Below are 17,131 nucleotides of genomic sequence, written 5' to 3'. Positions count from 1 at the left end.
ACACTTACAACACACCCCAGTTTCTTTTGTACACTTACACCCTCACACCAAACATCGGATCTTTTTGAGTCAAAATCACTCTTCCTTTGTACCACTTTTTAAATTGGGTCATACTTGGACATTGCTTTAAATCACTATTTAATCCATTCCATAATTTTACTCCACAAACAGAGATGCACTGGCTTTTTACTGTTGTTCGCACAGACTGGTAGTTTAAATTCCATTCATCTCCCAAATTATATCGTTTATCTCTATACAGGGGCGGCGTTAGGCCCGGCTACTTGGGCTGAAGCTCCGGATGTTTCATAGAAAGCCCCGGATCTAAATCGCGGAAGTAACACGCAGTACCAAAGTCCAACAGAGAGGGAGCAGCTGGCAGTACAGTAATCCCTCGTTTATCGCGGTAGATGCGTTCCAGACCTGGCCGCGATAGGTGAAAATCCGCGAAGTAGGGACTCCCAGCATGCCCCTCGCGGGGATTCCCTTCACGTCGCACCTACGTCACAAACCGTGGCTATAAACGGAAGTCGCCTTTCCAGCTCACCACTCAGTCATCGTTTCTTCAGATTCATGATCAGAGTTTCCAACCTACCGATCAATCCAACGAACTATCAGCTCATAGTAAGTTATCTTACTTACTTCTGGAAAGCCCGGCATTTCCGTGTCACTTCGTTGACGCTCGAACGCTCGGGGGTTTCCTAGATCAGCCGGCGTTTCACCGACGCTATCACTTCCGCGTCTGTGAAACCACGCTCCCTACAAGCTCAACGCCCGAATCCAGCCGACCTGTCTGACATACAGTACTATATTGAATTATCGTATGATCACATTTTCTTTTTGTGGGTAAAACTCAAGAAAAAAATTTTTTTTTACTTGGTTTTTTTTAGTTTTATTACAAAAAGTGCATTTTATGATGAAATTGATGAAAAAAAAACAAGAATTTCTTGATATTTCGCATAGAAAAATACCGCGAATCAGTGAAAAATACCGCAAATCTGCGAATTCCCCCTGAAAAATGCTCCAAAGAAAAAATCCGCGAAGCAGCGAATCCGCGATGAACGAACCGCGAAGTAGCGAGGGATTACTGTAGTTTGTATACAGCCTGCCTGAGCCTCCGTGACGCTTTTGTTTGATTGAGGAGAAAATCTCCACCGATTTGTTGTCTGGTGGTTTTCGTTCACGCAGTTCAACCCTGGGGCAGATCTTGTTGTTATTCTTTTAAATTCTGTGGATGCAATAAAAAAAAGTCTTCTAACTATTAAAGGTGCAGTAGGAGATGTTGGTCCTGCAGCATCACACTTGAAATACTCTTCCTGGCAACAAATTCAGGTTTTGTTAATAAATTATCTTAATCGCTTCTTAATTGTACAATCCTGGACAAACCGCATCCTCCTGTTCTTACGGATCCTGATCCATCCTTCTATATGAGAAATACTTTTGTACATTACCAGGGAGTAGTTTGTCATTAGCTTAATATATTATTTGTAATGTCAAGAATTGAACAAGGTCAGTAAACTTTAATACTCGTGATTTCAAAAACAGGTTAGTATGATCTCTATAGCCCGCTTTATTAATAATCCTGATGGCTTTCTTCTGTAATATTATTATTGGTGATAATGTAGTTTTATAAGTGTTGCCCCAGACCTCTGCACAATAATTTAAATATGGTTGCACCAGCGCGCAATATAACATGTGAAGTATGTTGCGATCCAGGAAATTTTTCACTTTATTTAATATGGAAATACTTCTTACAGTTTTGTTGTGAATGTTTTATATGCAACGTCTGATTTGTAGTCATTTAATTAAGAATTTATACTAGCTAAATAAATATTTAAGTACATGACAAAGGCGAAACTCACTTATTTTTCTTAATTTAAACTAATATACAACATACCGTAAATCCTCTAATACAGGCCCGGGCCTGTATTAGAGGATTTACGGTATGTGTGATTTAGGATGTACGGTAAAGTGGATTAGAAAGTAGCTTTTATAGCCCGTTCACTTGCTTTACTTTACTCTATATTTTACTTAAAATATATTCTGACATTTCTTGTACAACTATGTGTTAGGAAGTTTTATTAACAAACTTTTTTAAAGGTTTCACCTCACGTCAGAGTTAAAACCACCTCCTATAACCATTTAGATTCTATTTCAACACCAAACCCCACAAGTATTTACTTGCTCAGAAAAACACAAGACATCAAGTTCATCACTTTATTTTGTGCTCTCTTCTGCAAATATTAAAGTGAATAATCTCACTTTTGTCTTAAAAGTATTTGTATAAATAACATTTCAACAAATCACAAAAAAAATGCTGCAATTTACATCACAAAGGGAATATTAAGTCATTTTCCAACAATAAATAATAAGTGAATTGAAAGTCTAAGTTCATCTAATGAAGAGAAACAACTATGCAAAGCAATCAGGGTTTGTTTTTAAAAAGAAACACGCGAGTAGGAACTGCTACAACTCTTACACAATCAAAACAATTAGATAACACTGGGACAACCATCTACAAATGTGCGCTCCCGGTAATGGGGAAAACAGATATATGTAAATTTAAGGTGCCTAAACTGCACTGTGCAAAAGGTGTCTACAGTATAGAGCCACCCATCCACAACAATAAGCTGCCAAGACAATATGTCCTGTGTCACATATTAATGCTAAGCCACCAATAACTCCGATTCTTTCATACAGCAACATATTCAAGTTTCAAAGCAAAAACGAAACAGTGTGAGGTTTGAGTTTAGATCAATCTTATGAACTGTGGACGTGAGCGAAAAGCGAGTCCATCATATCCGGCACACACGAAGCTCTGGCCGCGTCTACGGCCGTCTGGCCGCTGGTGTTTGCGTGTTTCAGGTCCGATCGCGGCGCCAGGAACTTCACCACGTCCCGGTGGCCTTCTCGGATGGCGATGTGAATGGGCAGCGCTCCATTGTGGTCGGGAAGGTTCACCGAAGCCCCGTGCTCCACCAGAACCTGCAGGGTGTCGAGGAACCCGGTTCTGGCAGCGTCGTGGATGGGCGCGATGCCGTGCCTGTCCTGGAGGTTGGGGTCAGCTCCTTTTTCCAACAGCAAACTGGCTATTTTGGAGTTCCCCATCATCATCACCTGTGGGACAGAGAAAAACAAGAAGATGATGAGGGCTCATTGGTCACTCGTCACTTCCACATGTCCTCGTCATCATAAAAGCTCAATTTTCTAAAGACATTGGTCCTTTCCATACAGCTCTTAAGAGAACATGCGGATAAGCAAGACTAATTTGTAATTACTGGAACTGAAATTATTTCTAGTTTATTTAGCATGAAAGTAAAACACACTCAATTAATTTATATGAAGCAGAAATAAAAGATTTATAGTGGTCCATGGTTGCCAAATGAAATCACTTTTTATTAATGTCTTAAACTGAAGGCAAGAGCGTGACTGGCTGAAAATGTTTGAGTTTTTTTTTAATCTTGCATGAAAACAGCTTGATCAGACTGCCTAATCCTAGTCTGGTGGGTCACTGCCCTCCCAGTTTCTCTGTTCCAACTTGGTCCGAGTCCTTTGTGACCATCAGACTTACTGAGGAGGTAAATGAACCATTACACTATGTGTGATGGAGCTCGATCAGACCGACAAGTATCACAAGTCGTTTAATTTAAAATTACAGATCTCCTGTAGCATAATCTACTCTTCGACATTAAACCTTCAGAGGGATTATTTCTGAAACGTGAGAACATATTTAGCTCCGTTCTGGCACCCCTGCAGGAATCCCGTGAGGATTGAGAGCCGCTCACCTGCAGCGCGGTCCGGCCGAACTCATTGACAGTGTCGGGATGCACTCTGCATTCCTCCAGGATCCTCTGCACCTCGTCCGTGTTCCCTTTAGCTGCTGCCGCGGTCAGCGCTTTCCCCGCCTCCATCTGACTTAGCACCATGATAGTCTCTGTTCCTGCCTGATGTGAGACACACGGCCAGGTTAGAAAACTAACCACAACCACCGGCGTCTCATCAAAACAAAGAGCCAGGGACACGGCAGTCGGCTACACCTAGCTAACGTTACTACAGCATCCGGCTAACGTACCGCAGCTCCCCGCTGACACCTCCTGTAAACATGCAGTGGTTACACTTGGTCGACTGAACCAAGTTTTCCTAACAACACTGTTCGACTAAACATTCCTCGTCTCGATAGTTTTATTTCACTTTGATCAGATGTTACAAACGAGTAGCATCCTGGCTAAAAGCTAACAGTCCAACAGCTTTCAAACCTACCTTCTTTAGTTCGCCAAGAGCCGACGCGTCACCGAGTTTTAAAGCCTGCTGGTCCTACAGAGCGGTTACGTTTAAAGACGATTCAAAAGTGGAAAGTTTATCAACCTTAAAACTAGACATTTGCGCGCTGAGATCCAAACAGCTATGTGCCCGGTCTACAATTTACAAACATTGGAGAGAGACTACACTGACCAATCACAGCTCGCCTGCTCAACGTCATTCCTTCAAATATGGTCAAAGAGGCGGGGCTGCGCTGCTGTTACTACGCTATCGCTGTAGTAACAGAGGCAGCTGACCAATCAGGACACGAGGCGAAGAAAGCGGGCGATTCGTATACGTTGGCGTCCTCCAAGGGCAGTTCATTCGGATTTTCATCCTGTGGGTTCCCTCAGCAGCGTAAAAAAGGCGGGTGCAGGGTTTTAATTTTGGGCGGAATTTACAGAGTGTGTGTGTGTGTGTGTGTGTGTGTGTGTGTGTGTGTGTGTGTGTGTGTGTGTGTGTGTGTGTGTGTGTGTGTGTGTGTGTGTGTGTGTGTGTGTGTGTGTGTGTGTGTGTTAGAACACATTCTAAAATCTTTAAAACCCTCGAGAACAGGAAGAAAAAAACCACTGATGATTTTTTGCTTCACAGGGCTCATTTTAATTTAAATAAAGTTGATGCATCACAGAATACACACTGAGTTTAATCTGCAAACACATTCCATAAAACCTTTTAAAGCAATAATGTTAAAGCAGGTGATGTTTAAAAGACCTTTCAGTGCAGTAAAGTGATGATTTTGCTCATTTTGACCTTCTGGACACGTGAAAAAAAACAGTAGGAGATCCAGAAGGCTTTACACGTTGGTCCTCAGCTGGTAATCTAAATAAAAATAGAGAAAATGCAAGAGATTAAAGAAGCTATGGTTGCTTTTCTTTTTTGAATATTTTAGAAAAAGTGTAACCCTAATGTACCTCCACTCTGTGTGATATAGCGGACCCATGGTAAAGCCTGATACCCACTTTTCTCTATGATCTTCATGTATCGGACCTAGACAAAAGGAATGACTGAGATGAAGCGTGTTGAAGCAGGAACACAGGCGTGCATCATTAAATCAAATTAGCACGCGTTTCTCCACAGTGAACCACTCAGCATAACAGGACCTGACTTGACTGCATTAGTTTATGAAGTGGGAGGCATGAGAGCAGAACAAGCAGCTTAGAGGTGTGTAGACAAACAACACCACGCCTGAACAAAGTTAAGATCCAGAACAAACACTTCCAGATGCACTAGACTGTAGCGCCTACACACACATACCTGAATTCCTGAGACTGTGAAGTAGGGGATTTCAAATTTGACCGTGATGGGAGGTTTGCCCTCCGCCTCATCGTTCTCCACACTGGGCAACCCAAAGTGGGCTCTCATGAGAAACTCTTTTCCTCCCTGCACAGATGGAGCCACACAGACATAAATAAGTAGGCTACACACAGAGAGGAGGAAAAGTTCCCTTCATTCCATGTAAAAGGCTCTTACTGGAAAAGACTTGATGGTCCACACCACCAGGTTCTTCTCAGGAACATATTTGGCATTGCCTGTGCTGGTTTTGAACTTGGGCGAGTCAGCATCGCTGGGGACAGGGACCCTCACCTCCACATTGTTTGCCACAGACTGTTTTTTAAACTGTCCTTTAGCCTAAAAACACAATGCAGAAGTTTACCTGTGAACATTTTTTGAGAGAGTGGAATGGGAACAGTTTTGTTAACCGTGTTGGTAATGTTCATGCATTTTTGTTTATAAAGAACTCTGAACTAAGCAAAGTAATGTTGTAAATGTTGCATAGAACAGGCCTGCAGGTGAAATCCCAGAGATTTATAGAGGCTGTGTGGAATGTGAAAACCAGTCACTACGCTAACCTGTAACATGTTAGCTAGCACAATTTGAAAACTCAACAGCTCCAACAGTTAAGCTCAGCATTTGCAATGCTTATTCTAAGCACTGGTCGTTTTGATGAATAAAACCGTGTAAAAGTCATCCATAATTACAGTCTTCTTTTTATGTAGCTTCCTGAATGGCCTCTGTTCAGATGAGCTAACAGCTAGGCAGAGCACTGCCGAAACCTAATGGCGCCTACCAGGGGCGCAGATAGGATTTTCAAACTGGGGGGGACAAAGTTCCAATGTACCCCCCCCCCCCCCCCCAAACACACACACACACACACACACACACACACACACACACACACACACACACACACACACACACACACACACACAAACTATTGCAAGCACCTTAACTAGAGCTCAATCAGTTTGTGTAATTTCATCCAACGGTTTACGTAAAAACGAACACTTTTATACACGTGTTTGAAGTCATTATGCAGCGGAACGCTGGCAACAAAGCTCTGCCTGATCAACACTATAAATGATAAATGATCCACACCTGTATAGCGCCTCTCAGAGTAAGGACTCCAAAGCGCTTTACACTACAGTGTATCATTCATCCATTCACACACTGATGGTGATGAGCTACGATGTAGCCACAGCTGCTCTGGGGCGTACTGACAGAGGCGCCCCACTATTTAATTCAGTCATTTGTTATTCTTCCAATTAATTACTAACCAAAACCTGATGCTTTATGCAAAACATTAAACGATTTTCAGCATACCGATCTTTACAGAAAACATAAAAACCCTAAAAAACTGCACATAAAATATATTTAAAAAACAAAATTCACTTATCACTTAGAGCAGTGGTTCCCAAACTTTTCAGCCTGACCAACAGATGTTCCTTCGTATTTTTACATTATTTATAAATTTTCATTATATTTGGAAAGTTTTTATTTATATATAAATATATAAATCTCTTAAAATTTTATATTTTACTTTTTTTTGATTATGTGGCACACTTGACTTTCATACATAACACATCGGCATCTGCCTCTTTTTTATGGCTTTTTTTTTTTACATTGTCGCTACGTCTGTTACGTTAGCAGTGTTTTTACCATCATTTCTACATCCATCACATCCCAGAGAAGGTTAAACCAACATCAAACCCAACGTTTGGAGCTTGTAAACTCCACACACCTCTCGTGCAGCACCAGCTGTCCGATGCTGCAGCAGCTCAATCTTCCCGGCTGGATGAGTGAATTTCTTCATCAGAGTCAATAATCTGCTTCATAATCAGAGTCAGTCAATAGCAGACAAAGTGATCAGTCAACAAAGACCAGACCTGCCGGCAATTATACGTTTTATCTCATTTGCGCTCTTCATGCCGCGCACATCTCCTCCTCTCCCCGACTGGGAGCCTCTCGGCGGGAGGCGATTTTCAAACTCTAAAAACTCCCAAACTTTGCTCAGCCTGAAGGTTCCACATCTCCACTATCTTCTGGTGTAAAGTAGTAACTTCATGAGGGATCATATTTGTAGATGAGACTTGTTAGAGTCAGCAATGAGGCTTTGGCACTTATAACGAGTAAGTCCCAACACTGACAACAACGTACTGAAACTAGAACCAACACGCATAAACAGACAGATCGGTCCCGCCTACTTACACTGTTGGTCTTTTTTAAATACGCAGTAATCGTTGCTCGCCTTTTTCGCTTCATCCTGCATCCTAGCAGCAACCACTTTGGCGCCTCTGGAGTCGGTGTTTGTTTACGTCATGCTGCATTCAATTTAATTGGAAAAAGGAGCTTGAAGTGCTTAACCTCCGATTTTGTTTTCTTTCTGGCCTTAGTTGGGGGGGGGGGGGGGGGGGGACGACGACAAATCAGGGTCGATCTGAATCTGGGGGGGACAGATCCCCCCGTCCCCCACCCTATCTGCGCGCCTGACACATCAGGGTCAGTACGGTCGGGGGCAATCTCTGATGATGGCTACAGATACTAGCTGAAAACATGTCAGGTTAAAAAATTATTTTAACTAAACTGTGTTAAAAAAAGGACAAGAAAACAGATAATGAAGATAAACACAGAATGAACGTACAAAAGTAGTAAGTATAGCATTTTATAACATAAGTATATTCACACATGGAAAGTATCAATCTGAATAAATCGTATTGCGGCAGGCGCGTTGCAAGCTTTTCAAAAGTGTGGGGGATGTTGTCTGTGGATGTCATCAGCTGTAAATTGAAACTCAACCTCAATCCCGTAACGAGTCCGCACGTAATTCACAGTAAAAGTCCTTCCAAAAACATGCTTAATATTCACCAGCGTATAAACTGCACACATGCAGAACGGGAAGAACTAATCTTCCAAACAGAACCCAAGTTTTCTCCATCAACAACACCCAATTTCAACAAAAAGCTGTTAAATCAAAAGGACGTAAGAAGACACTAAATACGCATTTAGAGAGAAACACACAGTAGCAACAATCCAATATCCTACCCACAGAATCCAAAGTTTAAATTAAAGCCCAGGCTCTCCTCTCTCCAACAATATTCATGCACTCTACGTGCAAAATTCACAGAGCCAGCAGCTAACAAACCACAGCTCATTTCATGACATGAAAAGCGTAAATTCAGTCTTAAATTTGTTGATTCATGGTCATAATCCATGTTATAGTAAAAACAATCCAATCCCTTTGTGTAATCCATCTTCACAGCATCACACAAAGCTGATTCATGGCTGTTTTAGCTTGCATCCATCCGACGCCAAATCCCAAAAAACTAGCCAAAAAAAATCAAAAGCAAGCGATTCTATTGGCTCAGAGGTTTCCTAACTAACCTGAACGGCTTCAATAATCCAACGGCAGGGTCTGGAGAAACTCTACTGAATAAACTGTAGTTCCAGCCCAGTCCACCAGAGCACAGGCGTACTCGGGTAGAAGCGGAGCGGTTTCGACAAACTTTATTTGTCACTGAATGTTAACAAAGCTGGCTTTAAAGTTGGACAACAAAAACTATTCCGTAGAAGGAGCGTTCCATTATTCCTTTTGCAAAACAGCTGGAAAAGTGTGGGTGTTGAAACCCCCACATCCCCCACGGGTGCGACGCCCACGTACGGTGGTAGCTCTTCATTGTGTAAAAGTAGCTCACGGGCCAAAATAGGTTGGAGACCTCTGCTTGAGATCAAAAGTCTTGACAAATGTTCCAAACTGAGGCTGTAACATACAACGTTTTTGATGGTAAATATCTGTAACGGTGGTTCTCAATCCCAGGCCTGGAGGGCCGCTATCCAGCACGTTTTAGTGGTTTCTCTGCTCCAGCACACTTGACTCACCCCGGGTTTCCACAGGGGCCGTCAGCAGCACGTTACTGCAGCAGCACGTCTTGCTCGCGTGAGCTGCTGCTTGGCCCTTCCCACGAGGCGCGAAGCAGCAGGGGAGCAGCTGTCAGCGACCGAGCACGAAGTCACACGAGTGACTTCGTCAGTAAACACAACAACAAGCAGGAGAAAACTACAACATGGTTTGTGTTTTATGTTCTGTCCGTTTTATAATCGCCAATACGGACCTGAAAAACAAAGGAGACCGCTAGCTAGGTGATAACTTCTCACGGGGCCGCACAGTTAGTAACTTTTTTAAAAGTAAAGCAACCGGAAGGCAGTACGTTCTTTATTCTGAAAATCTCGGGAGCTTCTCTCCATTTCCGCGTCCGATTTCCTGTCTTTCCTTCCCCAAAAATGTCGAACTTGACCCGTTTCAGAGGCGTCGCGCGTAGAAAATAGAACCGGCGCGTAAAGGCCGCGACATGCTGCTCCTGAGACGCGGCCGACTCGTGCTGCTGACGGCTCCTGTGGAAAGCCGGGGTCAGTGTTTGAATCACCTGTGCAGCAGCTCATGGGGCTCTGTAGAAGTCCGTTAACCACCTGCTGAGTTAACACTAAAAGGTGCCGGATACCGGCCCTTCAGGACCAGGAATCAGAACCACTGATCTATAAGTTGTATGCAGGAAAACTTCAGTACTTTCTGGTTTAGTTTGAGGGTTGACAATCTCAGAGTTTTAGCAACAAGCTGCTGGTCTGAAATGCTAGAAATAACATGATAAATGAATGTTAAAGAAGAGTGACTTTTAAATGTGCTTGGGTCGTGTCGGATTGTACAACGCGCCTTCACAACGACGTACCTTAACCATGATTTCTACTCTGCTGTGAGAGAATTTCTCGATGACAGACTCGATCCATATCAGAGGCTTCACCTATGAGGCAAAACAGGATCTGGTCATCCTCTACATGTATCCCAACATTTTCCCGTGTTTGCAGGGATAAAACTCGGACCATACGTGAGTGTTGATGCGGTAGGACATGAGTTCAGACTCTCCATCGGGAGGAATGAAGGAGATGGTACGATCACTCTCGAAACGCGAGAGGCGGACACACTGATGGAACTTGACGTCCTCCATCACCACGGTCTTCCCTTTATCCCCTGAAAACAAAGGAAACCCTTTTGCTCATCTAAACGAGGCCCGACAGGAACCAACGAGACAACAGACACACGTTACAGTAAATCAGCATCTGCGTATCGATGCAAGGCTCAGACTTACGTCCAGTGAGGGCAAAAAGCACTCGATCGTTGAGACCCAGGCGCAGTTCAGGCATCCCAGACAACATGGTCTTCAGTTTAATGCTTCCCACGATGTCGCTGCTCATTACACTACCATTAGCATTCACCTGGGGGGGTGGGGGGGTTACACTTGTTCTTTTCAGATCACACAGGTCTCTAAAGCCTGGTTTATGCTTCTCCGTCAGCTCCGCAAGGGACAGACACGCACGGATTGACGGAAGCGTTTTGCTCTCATACTTCTCCGTCTCCTGGAGAGTGTTGCAAAGCAACTGCCCGGCAGGACAACAGAGGGCGTAGCGCTGTTCTGTGGTATCCTGTCATGTATCGGTCCAAGATAGTGTGTTTATATTGTGTTTTTTGTGTATATAAGAGACTTTTAACACGGACATATTTGTCTCTCATTCTCCTCCACCTCTTCGTGCGCTCGCCACCTCTAAACCCACGTTTCCTGTCATTTCCGTCCACAAATAAAACGCTTGCTGCGCATTTTTTCACTCCTCCAGTCAGTCCTCCAGAATTAAACGTTCATATTTTTAGAGTTTTTTCGCGAGGTATTCTTCAAGCTTCTCCGTGTCTGCCGCTAGTTAAACTCGGCTCTCTTTGCAATGGCGGCGCTGTAAACAACAGCGGCGTCCTGACCAATCACAAGCTTGCGTTATCCGTCTCGTTCGACGGATGTTTAAAAAAGTGGGCTCGACTCCGTACGTACTTGCGTGCCTGCCGGAGCCCTACGCAAGGACGGATAATGGCGTTGCGTGTCTCCGCACTGACGCAGACGGAGAAGCATAAATCAGGCTTAACCATGCTCCTAGTCTGGGTCCCCTAAGCTACTCGTGTTTTATCTCACCAGCACATTGATCGACTCGATGACGTCGATGAAGACCTCGTTCTTCTTGTATTTGATGCCCTCCGACCGCCAAGAGACAGCGTTGGTGACAGTGGTCGGAACTTTGGACTTTGCCACTTCCAGCTTGGCGCCTTCCTGAGTGATGTATCTGCACAAGATGAGAAGATATCCCATAATGCAAAACAAAAATCGGACTTTTTAAACCAAGATATGAATTCATTCTATTTATCGTCCACTTGTGCGAAAGCGGGTGAGCCTCACTCCTGAAGGATCTTGCTGTCGGTAGTTTGAGGAAACCCAAAGTCCATCAGCTCGTCCAGAAGCTCGTAGACGACCACAAAATTATCCTGGATGCTCTCCTCCTCCAGCTCTTTGAAATACTCTGTGAACACCTGCAGAACACAGGCAGCAGATAAAACACCGTTATTCAGAAAAGTCTGAGTAACTTTAGGCTTTCACGGTGGAACAGAGGAAGTCCTGAAGTTGGCAGCATGGTGTTCAGAAAACAACCTGTCCCTGAACACCATGAAAACAAAAGAGCTCATTGTCGACTTCAGGAGACACAGCACCGACTTGGCCCCCCTCTACATCAACGGGGAGTGTGTGGAGAGGGTCCACACCTTCCGGTTCCTTGGTGTCCTCGTCTCTGCTGACATCTCCTGGGCGGAAAACATCTCAGCGGTCATCAAGAAGGCCCAACAGCGGCTGCACTTCCCGAGAGTCCTCAGGAAGTACAAACTGAACTCCGACCTGCTGCTGACCTACCGCTCGTCCATTGAGAGCCTGCTAACCTACTGCATCACGGTATGGTACGGCAGCTGCACCAAGGCGGATAGAGTGAGGCTTCAGAGTGTGGTAAAGACAGCACAGAAGATCATCGGCTGTCCTCTCCCCTCCATGATGGACATTTATTCCTCCCGCTGTCTCAGTAGGGCAGCAAACATCATCAAGGATGGCTCCCACCCTGGCTTCAACATGTTCAGATTGCTTCCCTCAGGGAAGCGCTACAGGTGTATTAATACAAAAACCCACAGACTCAAAAACAGTTTCTTCCCCAAAACAATAACCACCCTGAACTCACACATGCACCGATAACACAGCCCCCCACTTCCCACTTCCTCCATCGACCACCATTATCTGTTGATACCAAATTCCATGTGCAATAATTGTATATACATAACATTACTGTCCATATGAACATAGCGCTGCAGAACTGTACCCCCCCCCCCCAGTATGTTTGTTTTACACTGAGTAGGAGATGCTCTGTATCTCACTTTAATCAATCAAATCAATCAAATTTTATTTGTATAGCACCTTCTACAACATTATCCGAAGCCCAAGGTGCTGAACAACATCATTAAAAGAAAAACATTCCCAATACATGGGCATAAAAGCAGGATAAAAACATGAAATCATAAAATAGCAAGCAAACAGCATTACAGATAAGATATATCGGAATAAGACCAATCGATAAAAAAACAAATGTCGGACAAAATAAAATCAAGCATCCGGTTTAAAAAGAAGAATAGTTAAAAACATAATGTCAGGGCAATTCAAATGACCCTAGCGCTAAAACGCAATCAGATAAAAATGAGTCTTTAAACGAGACTTAAAGACTTGAAGGGATGGTGCCTGCCTAATGCTCAGTGGCAATTCGTTCCACAGAGTTGGAGCCAAAATAGAAAAAGCACGACTACCCCTCGATCGAAATTTCGACCGGGGGACCACCAGAAGTTCCTGCTCGGCTGAGCGAAGAGACCGAGATGGAGCATACCTGTTCAAAAGCGCAGTAATGTACGAGGGGGCACTGCCCTGGAGGGCCTTATAAACGAGAGTTAAGATTTTAAACTGAGCTCGATATTTTACCGGGAGCCAGTGCAGAGCATCCAGCACTGGGGTAATGTGCTCTCGACATCTAGTGCCTGTCAGGAACCTAGCCACAGAGTTCTGCACAAACTGGAGCCGTGCAACCGTGCACTGGGCCAGACCAGCATACAGAGCGTTGCAGTAGTCCAGCCGGGACAGGACGAAGGCATGCAACACAGACTCCAGATGAGCTCTGGACAGCAGAGGCCTGATCCTGGATAGTCTTTGCAGGTTAAAGAAACAGGACCTCACCACTGTATTTACATGAGTGTCAAGATTAAGTGCTGAGTCGATTTTAATCCCCAAATTACTTTACACCTGTATAGTGACAATAAAGACATTCTATTCTCTATTCTATTCTGTCAGCTGAATTATATCGTTTCATCTAACATTCCAGCGGCGCACGGAAGACTCACCTCAACTATTTTGTAGAGAAACGAGTAAACGAGGGAAGCGTTGGAGTTCTTGTTTGTGGTGGCAACAACTACAGAGTGAGTCAAGGATCACGGCTCTAAATGTTCATTTAACTTCAGCAAACAGCAGGCATAAAACTCAGCAGGATACGGTACAGGTTGCTGTGTTTGATCCACAGGAAGTGAACACTGCCGTGGGAGATGACAGGGCTGACTAGGCCTTCCTCTTCATGCTGCATCAGCAAAGGCATGAAGTGGTCGATCTCCGCCATGTCCACGTCGCCTTTGTAGTTACGGCAAATCAGGACCTGCCCAGCAAGAACAACATCTTCAGTGTTAGTGAACCAGTGGAGTGTGTGTTTAAATTCACTAAATAGTATTTTTATTATTTTATTTCCCAGGAACTGAACTTATACTGCGAGATCAACTAGACAAGTCCTGATGAGGATCGCAAATTCAGACATGGATTCAACAAAAGACAACAACACATCAACAATTTAACCTCAAATAAGAACTTGCTCTGCAAGAGGGCAAGAGCCAAAACACACATATGTCTGAGGCAAACAATATTAGGCCATGCTCTTAATATCAATTCATATGTGATGCTGTTGAGAATCCTAGAAACCTGTAAGGACGGTGATGGTCACATGTATGGATGAATGTAACAAGGAATCGCAGCTCTTCCATGGGACAGATTTCCCTTCTGGAATCATAACTGATAAGCATATCAGGAATAAAACAGAGGCAGCATTGTGCCGATTAAAGTTGAGAGAAAACGTACACAAGGTTGGCTCTAAAACCAGAGAGGTCCCTTTAAACTGGGGCGACGGCAACACAGGAGTTAAGTGCTCACCCCGTAATCAGAAGGTTGCAGGTTCGATCCCGGCTCCGGACAGAGAATTCTGCTGCTGTGTCCTTGGGCAATACACTTAACCCACCTTGCCTGCTGGTGGTGGTGGGAAGGAACGGTGGCGCCAGTGCACGGCAGCCTCGCCTCCGTCAGTGCACTCCAGGGCAGCTGTGGCTATGATGTAGCTCATCCCCACCAGGGTGTGAATGTGTGTGAATGGGTGAATGACTGTGTTGTAAAGAGCCTTGGGGGGTTCCAGCACTCTAGAAGGCGCTATATCGAATACAGGCCATTTTAAACAAAAAGGCAATGATTTGAACAAAGAATGGTTTTAGTTCTGAGAACATTCAAGGTAAGATCATTAAAACCGGCCAAACCTGCGTCGGTTCTTCGGTGGAGAGTTAAACTCCACTAAGAGTCAGAATAATAAAGTCTTCATTTAATTCTAAATAAAATGAGCTGGTTTGTTTAAATAATGGTTCAGACCTCCTGGGATCCTGGTTTATTTTCTTCAGTTCTACTTACATCTGTTTTTGATTATTTAGGGAGACTTGATTTAGACTCTTTTTTTTCCCCCTCGAGGGTTTATTTGTAAAGTTTGTAATTTTGAGGTGATTTTTTATGTTTATTTCCCAATAAAATAAAAGGCTTTCCACATAAAAAGCTCCGTTTTCTGGTAGATGTTGTGAATGAATGAATGAATGAATGAATATTTCTCCTTTTATGTACCCACGATGGGAGTCACGGACAATGCACTTTCACTTCCGTTTAGGGCTACAGGTGGTTTCTGTTCAACCCGGAAGTGGAAACAAATACTGGTAAATTAGCCCGTCTCAGAGTTTTCATTAATTTTTAACAACGCCATTAATGTTTAACTCTTAAAGAAACCGCTGCAGGGATGAAAGTTTTGACCTTTTCTGACTTGTTTAGCAGAAAAAGCGACGGAACCACCAGCAGAGAGCAGCTTTAGCCCGAACTCTGATCTTACCTTCCCCTTCAGGTCCAACACAAAGATAGCGGAAGCTGACATGTTTCGTGTTCGCACCCCGGCCCGGACCGAGCCTTCACCCAGGACCTCGTTTAACGTTCAGCTAGATTCTCCACGGTTCGGTTCGGCCATTAAAACCTAGGAAAGCGCAACAGTCTGAAGGACTCGAACTACAGACTCCACCGAGGCGTTGACGTCTGAAGTGACGTGACGTGGACTCGGGCAGGTGAAACATTAACCAGCTCACCTGAGCAGAGGGGACGGGTGGCGCTGCCCGGGTCTGTCCGCTAGAGGGCGCCAAAGACCCACAGTTTAAACCTACCTAAAGCCAGACATCTAACTGATGACATTTGGAGTTCTTATTTTCGATCATTTCTGCTCACTTTTTAATTGCGCAACTTTAAATTCGAAGCAAATCTTTGTTGGCCAACTTAGCTTCGATAGGCAAGCAAGTTCAGTTATTTCTGGAATCCGTACCATGCTGCAGGCAGGAGCTTGACTGGATAAAAATCTAGATCTTTACCGACAAAATCCTTTATTAAATAAACTAAAAGACTCCTCAATTTCATCTCCATGGGCGTTCAAAGCAAAGAACGTGTGGGGAGACACGATGGGGGGGGGGGGGGGGGGGGGAGAGAATATATCGGCATCAATATCGGTATCGGCCGATGTTAGTAATTTTTTAACATATTGGTATCAGTTTGATAAATAAAACCGGGCCGATATTAACAACTGATATTTTTTTCTGTCTTGTCTCCATTTGTTTGCCTGTTTCAGAGGGTGAGGGGGGTGGGTGATGTGTAGTTGTTTAGTCATGTGACAGTGAACGTAGTCATCTCAGAACCGTAAATATGTGTGGTGTGTGTACATAATAACACTAATTCAGCTTTAAAGGGGCATTATGGAAGTTTGACAGCCAAAACATGTATAGAAATAATAAATTTCTTCTTCATACATTCTCCTGCAATGCCCTGGTCCTGTAGAATGAGCCCTGCCTGTTTTTCAGTAAAATCACAGAAAAAGAGAGCTGCTCGGGTCGAGCAGGCTGCTTCATGCACGTTCACGCTCAGGCATAGCCCTCCAAACCGTTCTTAAATGGTACAGATACAAATGATGTCATTGGCGCGGTAGCTCACCTAGTAAGACGTCGGACTTTTGTGCAAGAGACCCGGGTTTGATTCTGGATGTGAACATAGTTCATTTAGAGTTTTTTTTTTACATTAATGGTATATTTTTTTACAGTAAGACGCCCAAATTTTTATTTGAGACTTGCCGAACGGCATTGAATTCACAGATAAAAAAGACGTGGGCTCAACTTTCATTTTGGAACAATTTTTCAAGCAAGGGCAGGGAATGATCTGAGCATGCAGGAGGACTGACCCATCATTAACCTTTGTCGGCTGTGCTGAAGAGAAAGGTACAGAACCAAATTATT

General features: G+C 44.0%; 2 protein-coding genes across 2 annotated transcripts; both read right to left on the bottom strand.

Moving 5' to 3' along the window:
• Positions 1 to 2,625: 2,625 nt before the first annotated feature.
• LOC139070696 (cyclin-dependent kinase 4 inhibitor D-like) lies at positions 2,626 to 4,396 on the bottom strand. The gene is made up of 3 exons (XM_070553410.1): positions 4,258 to 4,396; positions 3,783 to 3,941; positions 2,626 to 3,114 (listed from the first exon to the last, which is right to left on the bottom strand). Exons 2-3 carry the CDS (start codon positions 3,921 to 3,923, stop codon positions 2,758 to 2,760), a joined length of 498 nt encoding a protein of 165 aa, XP_070409511.1. The 5' UTR covers positions 3,924 to 3,941; positions 4,258 to 4,396; the 3' UTR covers positions 2,626 to 2,757.
• Positions 4,397 to 4,869: 473 nt separating this feature from the next.
• On the bottom strand, positions 4,870 to 15,905 carry ap1m2 (adaptor related protein complex 1 subunit mu 2). The gene is made up of 12 exons (XM_070553409.1): positions 15,697 to 15,905; positions 14,010 to 14,166; positions 13,862 to 13,929; positions 11,841 to 11,971; positions 11,580 to 11,727; positions 10,713 to 10,839; positions 10,452 to 10,594; positions 10,296 to 10,367; positions 5,767 to 5,925; positions 5,551 to 5,676; positions 5,208 to 5,283; positions 4,870 to 5,115 (listed from the first exon to the last, which is right to left on the bottom strand). The coding sequence occupies exons 1-12, from the start codon at positions 15,736 to 15,738 to the stop codon at positions 5,090 to 5,092; spliced, it is 1,275 nt and encodes a 424-aa protein (XP_070409510.1). The 5' UTR covers positions 15,739 to 15,905; the 3' UTR covers positions 4,870 to 5,089.
• Positions 15,906 to 17,131: the final 1,226 nt, after the last annotated feature.

This window comes from Nothobranchius furzeri, chromosome 7 (genome assembly GCF_043380555.1).
Source record: "Nothobranchius furzeri strain GRZ-AD chromosome 7, NfurGRZ-RIMD1, whole genome shotgun sequence".
NCBI classification, from domain to species: domain Eukaryota; kingdom Metazoa; phylum Chordata; class Actinopteri; order Cyprinodontiformes; family Nothobranchiidae; genus Nothobranchius; species Nothobranchius furzeri.
This window is presented reverse-complemented; position numbering and strand designations above follow the sequence as displayed.

Bases quoted from the DNA above. Each gene is read 5' to 3' on its own strand.
- LOC139070696 (XM_070553410.1), bottom strand. From the start codon at position 3,923: ATGGTGCTAAGTCAGATGGAGGCGGGGAAAGCGCTGACCGCGGCAGCA. The intron at 3,115-3,782 runs GTGAGCGGCTCT...TCTGTCCCACAG, and splicing joins TCGGCCGGACCGCGCTGCAG to GTGATGATGATGGGGAACTC.
- ap1m2 (XM_070553409.1), bottom strand. From the start codon at position 15,738: ATGTCAGCTTCCGCTATCTTTGTGTTGGACCTGAAGGGGAAG. The intron at 10,368-10,451 runs GTATGGTCCGAG...TTTGCCTCATAG, and splicing joins CCTACCGCATCAACACTCAC to GTGAAGCCTCTGATATGGAT. The intron at 5,284-5,550 runs GTATGTGTGTGT...CCTTTTGTCTAG, and splicing joins TCACAGTCTCAGGAATTCAG to GTCCGATACATGAAGATCAT.